At 39.4% G+C, this 16,614-nt stretch overlaps 1 protein-coding gene across 2 annotated transcripts in view; it reads left to right on the top strand.

Annotated features, from left to right (window-relative positions):
• PRKG1 (protein kinase cGMP-dependent 1) overlaps positions 1-16,614 on the top strand; it is a 508,740-nt gene that overhangs the window by 384,982 nt on the left and 107,144 nt on the right. For both annotated transcript variants that reach the window (XM_055790419.1, XM_005235115.4), the window contains exon 7: positions 588-682. In XM_055790419.1, the coding sequence (XP_055646394.1) occupies positions 588-682 (95 nt within the window). The remainder of the gene's footprint in view (positions 1-587; positions 683-16,614) is intronic.

The following is a 16,614-nucleotide window of genomic DNA, read 5'->3' as shown; positions in this document are numbered from 1 at the left end:
TAAGGTGGTATTTTCCTTTTAACTTCAATGAAAATACATGATTTTTGCTCCAGCTGCAGTTATCCCTTCACTGAATCTGACAGAGAGTAAAAAGGAGAGGAGGCATCTTTCATTTTGTAATGCTCCAAGCTGTTTCAATTATGTCTAAATGCAGATTATTTTTGTTATTCCTTTCCTTACGTGAACTTAGCAACACAGGAAAGAAGCTAACAGAAGCATGTGCCATGTCTGAAACACAGACAATATTTAGAACCTCTTTCTGCTGCTGACTCCATATGGGCAATGACTGTGCTTGTGCAGCCAGCTCCCTGTTTAGAGTTAAAAACCTTCAAAAAACCACAAGTATTGCATTTTTGCAAGAGTAGTAGGTACCTTAGTGGAAAGTAACTGCTCATTTTCCTGCACAGTTGGTTGGTGATGCTGAGGGAAGAGTGCAAGACTCTGGAGAATTACATGGTTCCCAGAGGATATAGGGACTGGAGCTTCTCCTGAGAGATCTGGGAGATGACAAACCCCTCTCTGAACAAACACGTTTTATTTGTTAATGAAAGTTTTCTAAATACTGGGGGGAATTGACTTTTCAACAGGTGAATGTTACCCGTGAAGACTCCCCCAGTGAAGATCCGGTCTTTCTCCGTACTCTAGAGAAGGGAGATTGGTTTGGAGAAAAAGCCCTTCAAGGGTAAGTGCTCCTGATGATGTAGCTCTTACGTTGAGATAAGTTTTCAAGGACTTTTGCAGCCTTCAGAGGGCTCTTGCATTTTGGAAAGTGATTGGGAGTGGGTTTATGCTTTTGCAGTCAGGTATTGTCACTTGGTCTTGCGTGTTACAAGGAGGCTTAATGGGGAAACAATGTTTGTTCTGCAGTTGAGTGGTCAAATGCAGATCTTCCCATGTTTGTAGACTTCATAAAATAGTTTGTCTTTGCACCATCTTCCCTGACCATGCATTTGAAGGTCAAAAGGGCATAATCATGGTCTTGATGGGGTACATTGCTGGGGGCAGGGCGATGGTGGTGGTTTTAAAATTGTCTTATTGTGTAGATATGATTTTGGTGGAGGTGGGACTTGTATGTGAGTGACCTGTTACATATAAAAATTTTCCTTTGGGGATGAACTAGAAGAGAGAGAAGCTGTAAATCCATATTCAACAGATGATTATTATAAAACTATGCTTTATTTCCAAAGGGAGGATAAGAGTAGGAATAGTAAAACATGTGCTTCAGGCAGGAATTTGGAGTGCCCATTCATCTTAATGGACAGACAGTCATCCCATCCTGGGTGCTTTTCTGTGCATAATAGCTATTAGGCTGCTTTTTCAGCTATTAATTAATTAATTGATATTTGATGCTGTGATAACACGCTCAATCCTTGCTAAATCATCCTTCTTCCAAAAAGAAGGCAGCAGAACATTGGAAGGCCAAATTTCTTGTTAGTTCTTGATGTATCCAGCACAAAGCTTGAGTCTTGCCCCATCACATCTATACCTCTTAATATAAATAATATGGTTATTAAATAAAGATCCATATTTTGGTTACATTTTAAATACTACAATGGAGATAAATCTATAGCTATAAATCTAAATCTATAATTTTAGATTTCCCCCCACAAACACATAAGGTAGAAACATATTTTTTTTCTTATTGTTTAGAGCCTCACAGAAACTTAACTCTCGGAGTTGGTATGTTTTTAAAATAGCACCGACTATATGGTGGCAGCCACTCTAATAGTGAGAGCAGGCAATAGCATGCCAAACAAAATCTTCTTTTGAAGAAGACTCGATACAGGAAATAAAAGCAATTTCCTACCTTGCATCCCTAAAGAGTTCTAGTGACATGCAACACCACCATGATGAGAATTTCTCAGCACTTCAAACACAGTATTTTGGCTAACTGGCTTAGTCTGAGATTAGTTAATTTACAGTAAACACTTGTCTACATATATTTAAATATTCAATCCATAATAACTTGGATCTTCTGAAACTAAACAGAAACTTAATAATTGAGAGTATGTTCTCAACATGCGAGGAAAGCATAATATCAATACTTTTTTTTGCTAGGGTGATGGCATATCTGGAGTACCATACCTCCAGTTTGCTAATAATCTCAGTAGTTCCGTAGCTAGATTTAATTTCATAGTCTGAAAATATTGTAATGTAAAGCATCCAGCAGGTCAATAAATTTCTAATAAATTAGTATCTTTCAGGACTGTGAAGGGCATCACTGTTCAGCAGCTTGGGAAGCCTTTAGGGTGTTACTGCTGTAAAATACAGTTATGGCTGAGAGCTCAAGATAAAATAAGATTTTGTGTATTTTCTTTACTTTTTTATCTTTGACCGATTTTTCAAAACAGGTTCTTGCTTAGCAATACTTAATTACATGCTGTTAAATCATGTTGTGATTTCATATGTATAAGACGTAGTAACAACTAAGACATTTCTTTCTGACAATATAAAATAATAGTTGCAGCATCCGTTCACTGTAGTGCTGCACAGCAGAAGGACAGATAAAAAAATCTCTTCTAGTCTCTCACAGAAGTATGTATGCTTATGTAGGCATTGGGTGATGATATACAATATTCTGTTTCTAATGCTCACACCAGATGGCACACATTATTTCGCCATATCCCATTGCACACCAGCAGGAACAAAACAAGTCGTGAAATGATCAGCCACGTCATCTTACAGTAATACTTTTACCTTCCTGGCTAATTGGCGCAGAGATCGCAGATGTATAATTTACAGTATAGCAATACAAAATTTACAGTGTACTAACAATCCGTTATCTTTTGGTAATGTTTTTTAATTGGAAATAAACATTTTATAAGGTTGTTACAATAATCATTTCTATCAACAGGGAAATAATGCATTCAAATAAGCAAAGGAAAATTACTGAATGCAACTTTGTGGCTCACGTACAAAAACTAAATAATTACAGTATGCTTCCTTGGTGGCATTACACAGCCGAATCCTTGCACAAGAGCATCTGTCTGAACCACACTCCATCCTCTTCAAGAAATGATGGTTTTGGAGCAGCCATCCGTCCTTCTCATTGGATGGAAAACATGGTTTAGTTCGCGGTGGACAGTCTTTACAGAAAACAATGGGGGAAGAAAAGAGGACAGAAAAGCCTATCTTTAGCAATGTAAGAGAAGGCTCTTTCTCCTTCACAAATTGTTTCCCATAGGCCTACTCAAAAGAGGAACGGTCTGAACCGTTGCCTCCTTCACTGTTACATTACACATTACATCACATACTGCATTGAGACAGAGCTGTCGTTTTGAGTGCTGTGAGTTTTACCTGGTTTGGGGATCCAGGAGGTGCTACAGACCATAGGGAAAAGGAGGGACAGCACATGGCAGAGGGCTGATGTTTTGGAGAGGCAGCGATGGAGACCACCTGGGTGAGAAGGAGAAGGATTTTGAAAGAAATATTCATAGCGTGGTCCATAACACTTTGACCAAACTGGCCAGCTCTTGAGGTTCAATAGCCAGGATTCTCTGGCAAGTCTGCTGGCTTTTAGAAGAGGGGATCCCTAAACACTCAGCAGCCTCAGGTCTCCTGAGTTGTAGCAAGAGAGGCAGAATTTGGGAGAGAATTTAGGCCAGGCTAAAGCTGAGACAGGGCTTGCCCTGGCCTCCACAATGCATGTATGTCTATTTTATGTATCAATGTATAAATATAAATGCTGGGAGTACGTTGTACTGAAAGAAAGTAATGGAAATATGGATGCCATGCTTTGATTTAAACTTACACAAATTATCAAATGGTCTTAGCAAAGATGTTTTCCATGCAGTAAGATGAAAATGGCACTTTGTCTTTGAGAGGAGCATTTTTAACGCAGTTACCAGAAGAGCTAATTCAGTGTGGCTGGGGTGGACGCTGGCGAAGCAAAACAGGATTATGGAAACACAGTTTTATTTTGAAAGGAGCTTAGTTTGTTCATTTGTCCATGTGAGCTGTCTTTCAAAATAATGAAATTACTTGGTTTTCACTTAGAGTTTATCATCTTCAATTGTGTTGATTTATAAATCCACGTGGGCATATGTTTGCGATGTAATTAAGCCAAAGCGAAACACACATTCACTTGACTGCCAGCAAAACCATAGCAGGGGGAGAGCCAGTTTGAGGAGACAAGGCTTCTTGGCAATTGGTATGAATTATTTTGGGACACTGTGTATGGAAAAGGTTTGGGAATTTGGGAGGCCTTCCTGCCTTTGGTGTCATGGCGGGCTGGGTTGTGGATGAAATCGCTGGAGGAAGCTCCTGCTTGGCACAGAAAGCCCCGGTCAAAGGGTGTCCTCCCTTTGTCCTTCTCATTTGTAAAGAATAAAATACCAATATATTCATCTATTTATTTTATTATTTTTTCAAAATGTGTTTGTGATGCATAAGGTGAAGAAGAAATTGTGGTCTTTGGGTCATGCAGGAGGTTCTCTGACATAGTGAGAATTATAGAGATACTTGAGATACTGTAACAGATTTATATATAAATCTTTTTGTTACTTTCATGATGATTTGAAAATGAGGGTGGTAGAACCTGCTCTCGTGGGTAAGAACACATCTTCCTTCCAAGAAATTTTGTACTATTTCCCTTTCATATCTCTGCCTCTGGAGGCTCCCGTGCAGTTATTTTCTCCATGTTACAGAAACTCTCTCTCCTCTAACTCCCCAAAATGTCTGAGGTATGTTTTGTGCACTGAAAATTTGCAGGAGCAGTAGAACAGTATATATCTGTATGGATAGGAGTGTCAAAAGATAATTGCCTTGCTGACCATCCAAAAACTTTATACTGTATTTCCAGCTTAAAATAGTATGAATTGCTGTGATAGATGTCATCAGACATCAGAAAAAAGTAGTAATGCACGGGGAAGTATTAGAGCCTCTTTAAATCGTAATTGAGATAGCAATGTCAGAGCGTTATTTATTCATAAATTAATGTAGGAACTGAATATAATCCCGAAAACATTTTTAAAAGTCCAGTAGCTGATGGCTGAGATGAGAAGGAGACATCAATAAAAAGGACATTAGAGTACTGGCAATTCTATCAATTTGTTTCTTTTTCTAATATGTGGTTGTTTTCTCTTGCTGCAGCCAGGGTTATGAGTCAGACTCCAGGATTAATAGGATTTATTAAATATCTATAAATGCTGCAAGAGGTGCTGGGATCCCGTTTATGCTGCTCTTCTCCCTCCTTTAATTCAGAGTTTGCTTCTGTGCAGTTGCAGTGACACTACTGTTAAACTCAGCTTTACATTACTCCTTTTCCCTACAAAAATAAAAATCCAGTTTTTCATTAAAAACCTAATTGTCAAAACCTGGAAACCTGTTTGAGTGCCCCACCTTGCTGCCCTGCTATTTTCTTTCTTGCCCTTTCTATCTTATTTCTTACCTGTTTCATTTCTTTTTCCCCAGAAATTCTTTTCCCCTGTTGCTCACTAATAACTTTTGAAGGACTACAGGGATTTATTTGCTTGGTTCAAATGCTGGGGGAATAAGACCAGTTCTCAGCAGTTAGAAAATAGCTATTTCGGTAAATGGTAAAATGGATTTGCATGCTGGCATCTTCAAATATTTTTGGTTTTGCAAGACCCACACACAGTGCCCTATACACTTCACAGCCACCTTGACTGTCCTGGAAAGGAAAAGTGCAAGCTGGAGTGGCGTTTATTTTATTCTATTTAAAATTTATTTTATTTTGTAAAATGGATACTCCTGTTCAGACTGATCTGCAGTAAAACAAGGTATTTTTCACACTCCCTTACTATCAAACATTGCCCATTCTTCCTTTTTTTTTTACATGTACAAATTTCTGCTTATTGCAAATCACCTTTTGGGAGGTATCAAACATGTTTTAAATTCCTAAATGCCCTGTCATTTCTCTCAGCCCTTACTATGCAGGAATGGTTTGTATCTAGAAAAACTTTTTCAGTGTCCTTGACTGAAATTCTCAGGAAACATAAGAGTTGTATTTCATCTTCATCGGACACCTTCCTCACAATACCATGCTTCCAATAAAACCTTACCATCTGCTGACCTAATTAACCTAATTGTCTTGAATTTTCTTGGGAAAAGGGAGTGGGATGGAAGATTTGAAAAGTTTATTACTGTATGACTTAGAGGTGGTCATATAAGTATGTATGTGGCAGACATCTCTGGGTGGCTTTGTAAGATATATTTGTTTAAAATATATTAAATAAATATGTAAAAGATACGTATATCTTCTAGGATAATATAGTTTAATTTCTGTTTCTGCAGGGAGAAGTACTAGTCTGTCTGTTGCAATCAGTGTGCTTGGGCAAGAGGCATCCAGCCACCGAAGAGTGTTGGGAAAGAGTCTGGGGAGCAGCAAAATAACAGTATAAGAAAGCAAATGGGATCTGTGATGGAGAAGGGATGGGAAAATAAGCTATGTGCTCCTAGCTGGGAGAATTCTGGATGTTTCCCACCTACAGCAATTTCTCTTGCTCACAGCCTTGGCACAAAACTGTTCCTTGCTCACCTGTTGGGCTGGGGTCACAGTACAAAGAGATTCACTGTTCCTATTTCAGCCCAGTTAGGAACAGGGGAAAGAATTAAAAGAAGGAAAAAGAGCCATAGGGTAGAAATTCAGTTCAGGATGATGTAGTTTTTGAGCCAGGAGCCCTGTGGAGATGAAGAGGTACAGGTAGTGGTGGTGGTGATTGTAACGTTGAATGTTTCCCTGTCCTGGCCAGGCTGGCTTCTGGTGCTTGGGTGCCCTGGTCTCAAAGCCCTTAGACAGGGTGTCACTCTAGCACAGATTAAGATATTTTACCATACTGCTGTTGCAAAGTAAGCTACAAAACCTTCATAAGGGCTTCTGCAATTTGTTTAATTACATTATTGCAAGCATATATTGATTGCTGATGTAGTCGCTTCACTTTCTCCAACTACACATTCTTCATTCTTTATTTCTTCATAAAACACTGGCCAGTATTAGGTTGGCTTGCACAGAAGCTTGTGACAGGCATCTTCAGTGGGTTATCAAAGGCTCTTGATGTTATGGGAAGTTCCCGACTGAGCAACTCATCCAAAGCCTTTTATAATGAACTGGCAGGTTCCCTCCTGTTTTTGGGTGTGCTGTAACTCACAAAAACATAGCTATGCATTTGTCACCTAGCAAAAATAAATGTGGGGGTTTTTGAAGCTGTGTCAACTTCAGCCACCCCATATATCAAGAAATGAGGGGGAAAGGACCCAGAGGGACAGAGAAAGATGTGTTAGCTCTCACAGAATCCTGCCTAGGAGCACTGCATTGTAACTACTGAGATGAAGGTTACCTTACGCTTTTCCAACAGGAATGAGTTTATATTATTGAGTCTTCCTGTCTTAAACAAGCATACAGAATGGATCACAAGGTGAAACCAAAGATCCATCTAGCCTGGCATCCCATCTTTTACAGCAACCAGAATCAATTGCTGAGGAACATCCTGAACCAGAGCTTGGTGGCTTTAATAATTTATAATCTTTGGTGTGTTTATATTTACTTTTTCAAACATGTGCAAGCAGTTTTAAAATCCACAACCTTCTGTGGCAATTAATTCCATAGTTGAAATGTGCTGGATGAGAAGAAATGCTGGTTTTAATGTGGGTTTGGGGTTTTTTTGGATGGGCCATCTGCTCCTCTTACAAGTTGCCTTCAAGTTCTAAGATGTGCAGTTGACTTCTTGGTTTGCAGAGAGCTCAAGAGTCTGTTGTCTGAGACTATAGACATGGCAACAAGCTATAGATTCTAGCATCTTAAAAGACTTGGTAAGATCTCTAGAACTCAGTCCTACTTTTTCTTTAAGAGGAACCACATTTTGTATGTAAAAAGATATTTGGAGCTAGAGCTAATCATTCTGCATTTTGACAAAAAGCTGTTAAGGTCAATAATTTGAGGTTTTTTTACTAATTTGTGTGCTGGTGATGAAGAAAGCTGGTAACATCTTAGTCCAGCAGGTGTTGGTGAACCTTTCCAAAAAGCCACGCAGCTTTTTGTATTTGCTCTGCCTGGCAGAGTTACACCAGAACTACTCTTCCAGGCTTGAATAGGCAAAGGGTTTCCTTAGGACCAAAGTAATACAGCAAGGAAAGTAATTGCAAAAAAGCATACCCACAAAGGCTCTTTCAACATCTGTGTTTAGATGATCACTTAAAAAGCTGGATTAGGGCTGGAGTTAAGCCGTGAGATGATGAATCAGGGGGTTTCAGCTGCTTGATTTTTCCTATTGTTATGTATCTTGCTTCCAAATTTCTTGAATTTCAGGGCAATGTACTTGGAAATGAGATGCAGCTTTATTTTATAGTAATGCTGAACAAAAACTGCTTTAGTCAAGCAACAGTAAACATCACGTTAAGAAGGAAAAACAAATGATTATGTACTTAAGCAAGATCAGTGAACACCAGGATTGGAGTCTTTTGTGACTTATCAATTGCCTGCCTTGTGCTGCATTTTGAGCAGCCACTTTGCATTTCAGAAGCCTGTTTACATAAAATACATAATCATGAAAATACATCAGTTACTGAAGGAATATAGAAAATCATATTAATAGAAGGCTTGTGCACAAAATAGGCCTTAAGACAATGTGCCTTATTGTCTAAGAGAAAAAGAAAACAAATATCTGGCTTTTTATTTAGTCATATCAAACAGAAAACTCCTTTTGGGAAAAATAGCCATTAGGAGACAATTAGCAATAAGTTCAAAATTTTACTACTTTTTTGACAAAAAGTACATAAATAAAGTTGCCCCAGTTTCTACAGGGAAGTTATGCTTAGAGCCAACTTTGTGATTCAAATGTAGTTAATAAATAATCAGGTTGTTTTGAATCTTAAAGATAATAATTCTTAGTTTATAAAAGCACAGCTTATTAATAGCTCTGGCTTTTTTACAATTGAATCATAGCCTGGGAACTAAAACTGTATATTTGCTTTCCTCTGAGGAGGTAGTCCTACAGAGCAAGCACAATATTCCTCCCACTGAGTTTAAAATAGATATAACATTGGGCAATAAAACTGTGCCAGATGGAGGAAAGTAGAAATACAGGGGGTTTATGGTTATGAATATATTTGCTTACACTTGCTGCAATAAATTTCTCCAAGAATTTTTTTTTTATGTCTTTTTGCCTTAGCATTATTCCATAGCCTGAAAAAAACACTATTGCTGAAACAGGTGATGCAGGGGAAATACCATGGAGGTATTATATTGTAGGTTTTTACTAGGTATGAAAGCTGCTTGAGCGCTATTCATATAAAAGTATATATTCTTATAAAATTCTTAAAATAGCACAATTTGGGACATATATCTTCTATGAACCAGGATGAGTGAAACTGGTTAGTGACAGAAATGATTACGGGGATCAGATCTGGTGGTTCTTGCTTACTTAAAGGAGCATAAACCTGAGGCTGCGGTTTGCTTTTCTCATTTGGAGGGTGTGAAATAGCCTTAAGAGCTGAAGGCTTCTTCTGGTGCTGGCTGAATCTTCCAAGCTCTTCCCCTTAGCATCTTCTTGTGTTTTTTTGCAGTCAATACCTGTACTATGCAAAAGAAAAAATAAAACAAAACAGAAAAAACCCACCTTATTTCTGTCCTGCAGCAACTTGTAAGCAACTTGCAACAACAATAAGACTTTTCTGTCAACATGTCACTGTCAACAATAAATGTTGATGATTGAATCAAAACATTTTATCCTAAAATCTCAAAATTGTGATGCTTTTGTCAAAGTGCTGAAGCGCTGGTTTATGATAGATGTTTTCAGTTGGAAAAAAAATTATCCATAATCCAAACTAAATGTGTTAATAGGGAGAGGAGAAAAAAATATCCTATAGAAGACCTTCAGAGGAAATCACACATTTTCTGGGGAAAATGCTTCCATCAAAATACTCCTGCTAGCTCTGTTCAGGTTTGTAAGCATTAAGTGGAACTCGAAAATACAGCACTGAATTATAATTCTTTTGACTTGCTTAGAAAAAAAATAAATAAGTAAAGATGCCTAGGGTGGATGCAGAGGCAGAAGTACAAACTACTGCAAGGGACGCTGCGTGCGAACTTGCAGCCTGCCAGCTGCTTTGCGTAACTAGCCGTGATGTAGACAAGATAATTCGTATTAGCTAACCCTCAGAGCAGGTTTACAACAGTATGTAATCATAGGGGGAAAAAAAGAGTAAAAAATGTTCTACATTTGTTGAGGTTTCTTTGCCTAACTCCTATAACATTTGCACAGCTATGCATGCATTTAAACATACATCCTTGAGTGTCATCACATTTAATGGCATTAAAAAGCCAATGCCTGCTTATGGCATCTCCTGGTATGGCTGCTTTTATTTTTAGACAAACTTACTACAGCATCATGTGATGTGGCTCCTTTACAAATCTCCTCCTTTTTTTTATACCAGGGATGGATTTGGTCTTGTGTGTCAGGCTTGTAATTCCATATAAAGTAACTATCATTTATAAATTTTTCATGCATAGAAAATTGAGGGGGTTTTCTGCAAGGATGCATAGTAACCCAGTACTGGGATGCAGTACCTAGTGGCTATAAGGGACATCATAATATGGAATACTTTAATATTAAAGCTTTGTGATTTAAAAATAGTAGAAGTTAAAATTCCTTATAGAAGCATATTAAAATAAGTACCCCTCTAAATATACAGAATAATATATTTTCATAGCTTTCATTTTGCATGCTGAATAATTTAAATACAAAGGAAGGGTAGGCCATTTAAATTAGCCAGTGATTTTAACACAATCATGATTTGGCCATGATGTAGTAAATTAGGCTCCCATCCTTAGAAGAAGAAGTTGGTGCAAGTTTGTATTTAGTACACATTTCTAATAACCTGTTACTTTCTTAATCGTGTTTTCAGATTCAGTGTTAACAAACAGGACATAATGACTTTTTGATTTAATTTATGTCATCCAGGTTATTCAGCAGCAAAAAAAGGTGTTCACCATTATAGACTTGCTGGTTTTAGGATGACTTTGCTCTAATATGTTGTCCTTCAATGACCTGATTCCCTTTCTGAGCTCTCCTGCCCATCAGGATCCCAACCCTGATGTTCTCCAGCATTGGCCACTGGCTACGGGTTGTCTCCTACATGTAGCAAACCCAGAGTCCTGATGACTTTAGTTTTGCTCATACTAATGCAGCAGGTTATGAGTTAAGAGGAATATTGTGTAGCAACACTAAAACTGGATAAATTAGCACTTAAAAGTTGAATTGTATAGTCCTGTAAGACCATGAAATAATCAATGTCCCTTCTTATTTATAGACATTTCTTTCAAGAGCTGCATATCCCACCTAATTTTGCTTAGAGGTCAGTAGTCTATAGGTTTACAGGAACACAGTGACCCTTCAAGGGGTGATTCATCCTATGCTGAAACTCCTTTGCTGTCTGTCCCCTCCAGCGCTGCCTGCAACATGCAGACAGCTGGGCTCCCAGCCTCATGGAGGGCAGCTGAATCCTACCTTGAGGCAACGATGACTGTATTTCCTTTGGGACTAAAAAATGAAAGCACCTCTGAGTGGCTGCATATAATGAGTATTACCAGTGGGAAGCCTAGTGATGAAAATTTAGCCTCCACATTTTTTGTTATGACTGCCCAACCATTAAGTAACACAGTTAACTACCACAGGCACGCTCAAAATTAAGGATGAGATATGTATAGGACTGGAGCTGGCTATTTGTCTCTATGAATGCCTAATTAATTCTATTTTTTTAGGAGCTCTACAGTATTAAAAGACCATTTTAAGGTCACCCTTTTCAGGTAATAGTCATTTAAATTGACAGGAAGACATCAAAAAAACAGTGTCCTTTTTTATAGCATTTAGTTTAAGAATCTGTTTGAGCCTGGTGTGTTCAATTTTTTTTTTTGGGGGGGGAGGTTGGTTTGCTTTCTTATTGTCTGAGGAATGTGGGTGATGGGCTAAAGTCTGTCTCTGTGGCCAAAGCTATAACATCAGTTGTACCCAAAAGACTTCACAGTTGCATTTCCAAAGTCTGGAGCAAAGAACCTGAGGCCCTTCTGCAAAGGTACAGTGCCTGCGTGGTGGACTGCCTTGAGGAGCGCTTCTGCAAGTAATTGAACTTCTCATAACCCAGAACCTTTGCTTTCAGTGCCATCCCTTTCCCAGCCAAAAAAAAAAATGGAGCAAAGTTTCAGGCTCTGTGCCTGCCATCTCACTGGAAACTGGGGGCAGAAGCAATGGCTTAACTGCCCCACTGTAATGCTGGGCAAAAATATTGATGCAATGAGAAATCCTCTTTTCTTTGTTGCTTTTTTTGGTTAAAGTAATGGCCCCTATTCTTGAGCCTCTCAGGCACTAGCAGTTTTACATTGTGGAGATATTTTCTGTTGAAGAGCAAACCTAGTGCCGTTTGCTATATGGGGGGGTGGTGTGGAAGCAGCTGAAGGTGGCTGTGGAAAACCTAGTGTGTGATTATTACTATTATTATTGTGTCCTGTGGTGGAAAAAAACATTCAGACTACATGGACCAAGCTGGTTAATATACTGCAGAAAGAAATCATGTCCATGCAGGCATTTAATAATATCTCACTGGACTAACTACCTTCATAGCTCACACTGTGTCACCCTGAAACAGACTGAGTTGTCATCTGCAAAACATCATTCAACGAGTAATACCAGCCCAGCAGCAACACAGGAATAAGGCAGATTTTTTTTTTTTTTTTTCATCCACCTTTTTAGCTGGCTTTTGGATTTTTTTGTAGCTTTGTTACAGGATAGGAAGCTTGTCACTTTGCATGGGTCTAACCATCAGGGACAGTGACAGGTACTGGCTGCACTAGCAGTGGGAGATGTACTTGTGTGCCCTGTAACCTGGTGATAACAAATTAATTCATAATCCAGGTGTGAGCACAGCATGAGAAAGGTTACCTGGGCTGGCAGTCTGGTAATCTCTCCTACAAGGTGAGAAGTAGTGCCTACCCTTTGTGTAAATGGCTTTATGGTCAGAGCAGAGGCACATTGGGGTTGGGTGATGGGTGCAGGACCTCTAGACCTAGTCTCTTAAAGGTTTGCTTTTCTTCTCTTCTTTCTTTCATAAGCACAAGGACTTTTGTTGACTGTATGCTCTTCCTATACTGTATATTTTTCTATTTCAGTCTGCCAGACCCCTGCTTTGAATTTTATTTTATTATTAACATCAATTTTAAGTCTTAGAACAGATCATTTCCCCATTTCAAGTCTTGGCAGAGGGGCTGTTTATGTTGGTGATGGCAAATGGGGCTCTGATGGCTCTGTTTTCAGTTACAGCCTCTGAACACAAAGTAAGTTGCATTGATTGTTGATGCAAGTGATACAGTCAAAATTCTAACTACTCGGCATGTTAAAGCAAAAATATGTTGTCCCGGCCTATCCCTGTCCCCATGGGGTGTTGCTGGGGCTCTGAACGGGGAGCTGGAGCCAGCCTCGCCACTGGGATCTTGGAGAGCAACTAGGCTGACTGGAAGTAATCACCCTGAACGTTATAACATTTAAAAATAAATAGATTGTGTTATCACTAAACAAAGTCAGGTCTTATTTTAGGCAAAGCTGCAATCTGAGCATAGCTTTTGCAAGACGCAGCAGTGCTCCTGTTACAGCAATGGGACTTCATGTGCAAAGCTCGTATTACCTTTATGTTTGGCTCCCCTAACAAAAGTCTGAAAGCTGGTTTTTTGAAACAGCATTCCCATTAGAAGTTATGTATTTGTAACGTTGATGTCGATGTTCACTTAAGGTATCTGTTCACTTAATACAAAAGATTCAGGTTGTTACATGCAGCGTTGTTTAACGTGCTCCTTATAGGTGCTTTATGACCTACTAACGTTTTGCTAGGCTGAACCATGTTATCACTGACCCTCAGAAACTTTGTCTGGGGCTCGAGCTTTCCATTTTTAGGTCAAATTTAATCAGGGAATAAACTACAGCTGTCCCAATTGTGTGGGACAATGTTTGAAGCAGTCTGACCTCATGGCTGGAATGGCTTTCTTCAATGCATCAGGCTACTGGTGGACAAAGGTAGCCTTTTTCAAGGCTTCTCTTCTTTTGAGGAGGCCCACCCTCAGTGCTGGGGTTAACCTTTTGTTTCTAGGGTTTTATAGGACAGACTGGACCATGCTACCTTTTCCATGACTGAGTTATCTGCTAATTGCTTCGGCACTATTGATAGGCATCTGGCTGGCTGAGAGCCTATCCAGTCCCTCTCGTGGTCACCAGGAACTCTCTTTACCTCCCTGAGGCCTCATCTTCCTGCACCCAGCCCTGCAGCAGTTGATTCTCTGAAGGTTTAAGGCTCCAAACCCTCTCTCTTTTTTTGTCCTTCTCTAAACACAAGGTCCTTATCCCCAAATTCATTTGCTCATGCTGCCAGAAACCCTGCAGCAGGCTGATTTCCTTAATTATGATTATTTTCTTCCCTGTTCTGCTATACCTCTAACTAAACAACAGTCACCTGGCTGTCTTTTCATTTCCTGACCACTATTCATCAAGCTTGTGTCTCCTTTCTCTGCACAATAGCTTGCTGCTTTTCTCTTTTCAAAGAGAAAATGGACAAGATACAGTTCTCCTGACTTGCTGTCCCATGTCCCACTGCAGCTCATCCTCCTTCGCTGCTGCAGATGCAAAAAAAAATCTCACCTAGTCTCTTCTTGGAGTCATCTTCATGGCCCTTGTTAACATATATCTTGTCCATAATCTGTGTCTTCCTTCACTCTTTCCCTTCATTTCTTGCTCTCTCTTAGATCTTGCATCTCTCCAGATGAGCACATTTTGATCTCCTCAGTCACAGAGATATAAGCTGCTGCCCTGTTCTCCTCTGTTCTCACTACTGATACTATTTATTGTATTGAAAGCTGTTGGGATTTCTTGTCTTCCAGTATTACAGCATCATCAACTCATGATTTAAGCTGGAAGGGGATTGTAGTGGGTATCTGGTACAACTCCATGCTCAAAAGGAGTCTAAATAGAGCAGGTCACTCAGGGCCACATCGAAATGCATGTCCACACATTACCCTAAATGCGGGGATTATATTTTTTTTCTTTTTCCCTTCATTTCTTCAGCTTTTGGTCTATCAACTCAACTGTTGATCTTTCAGTAAAGCCACTCTTAAGTGTTCATTAAAAAAAAAAAAAAAACCCAAACAGAACCAGCAATCCTTTTTTTGTCCTTTTAGAGTTGCCATTGAAATTCAGAGCTGCCAGCTATGGCCTTCTCTTGACATCTCTGATTTAGTTCTTACTGTACATGGTGGAGAAACCATGTCTGTTCTTTAGCCACTGTGTAGGGATTTGCAGGAGTTGTTTCCTCCTTTGTGCCTTTTTTCTCTCTTTACAGGAACTTCAGCTCATTAACTCTGTCCTGATGTCTCACAGCTCATTTCTGGACTTGCCTCCCTCCAAACGAATCTTGGACACATCCTAGAGAGAACTGGCTGCCAGTGTGCTTCCAATAAGTTATGCAGACTTCCTTCTTGTTTCTTCCTTTGTGCACAGCAGTGCCATCCCTTCTGTCCTTCATGTCTCCAAGGCACGTGTCATCTGCATGTTTCTCAGAAACCTCACCTCCAGGCTAGGTCAGATCTGTCAAGTTCTCTGTATAGAAAGTCTCCAAGATGGTTTCATAAAGCAAAAACCTCCAGAGGTTTTATGGACTTCTGTTACCCCAAAGATGTAAGACTGGTGCTGCCATTACTGTTACCCCTGAATGATTTGGGTCCTGACTCCTGTTTTCTTGCCTCAAACACCAACTTTTCATCTTTGCTTTCATGACTTATCCCCATCCAGCCTTTCCCTGTAGTTGCTGGTGATTTTGGCATCTACTGCCCATTTATTACAATTGTCAAAAAAGTATCTTTTTTCTTCCTCCTGATGCCCCCTACCCTGGGAGAAGACCCACAAAGCTGGCGGCTTCAGTCTCCCCTTGAACTCATCTTTACTACCCTGCCTGTGACAGCAGCAGAGTACTAGTGATGTGCTAAGTCTTATGTCTTGCCAGTCTGAGCTGTAGTATACAGCTTTCTACTACATATTTTATTTTGTTCCTCACCAGCCAGCCACTTTCTCTTGGCCTTGATATGGAGTGTAGATTTTGCTGCCCACATTATTGTTCCTGCCGTACTTAAGATACATGTAGGTCTTCACCATTAGACCCTTTAGAAAATGCTAATTTGCTGATGATGAATATATTTCCTATATTTATTTCAGCAAATATATATGTTTGTTACCAAGGTCTCTGCAGGCTTTTGCTGTTTGAAGTACACAGTGATTGGGGGCAGTTTGCAGATGTAAATGATGCTCTCAGGAGTTATGCCATCAGCGAACACAAATCATCCCAAGTCCAACAGTATTGGAGAGGAAATGTTGAGCTGCATGCGTTGGATTGAACACAGCTGTTTTCAGACGTTTAATTGTGTTTATATTCAGTAAAAAGAGAAGAAGCTCATTTATAAGTACTAAGGCTGTGGCCAACCTTCATCTCAATTTAATCTTATGTTTGTTCAGGCTGAAACAAGTGTTACAGGTTTATATGGCAGAACTTCCTTAATGAAGCAATTTCACTCTGACTGCTAAAGAGGCTGGCAGAGATTTAAATTCATATAAGTTTTATATTACCATC

Source organism: Falco peregrinus, chromosome 1, assembly GCF_023634155.1.
Source record: "Falco peregrinus isolate bFalPer1 chromosome 1, bFalPer1.pri, whole genome shotgun sequence".
NCBI classification, from domain to species: Eukaryota; Metazoa; Chordata; class Aves; order Falconiformes; family Falconidae; genus Falco; species Falco peregrinus.
The sequence above is the reverse complement of the archived record's forward strand: the minus strand, read 5'-3'. Positions and strand labels throughout refer to the sequence as shown.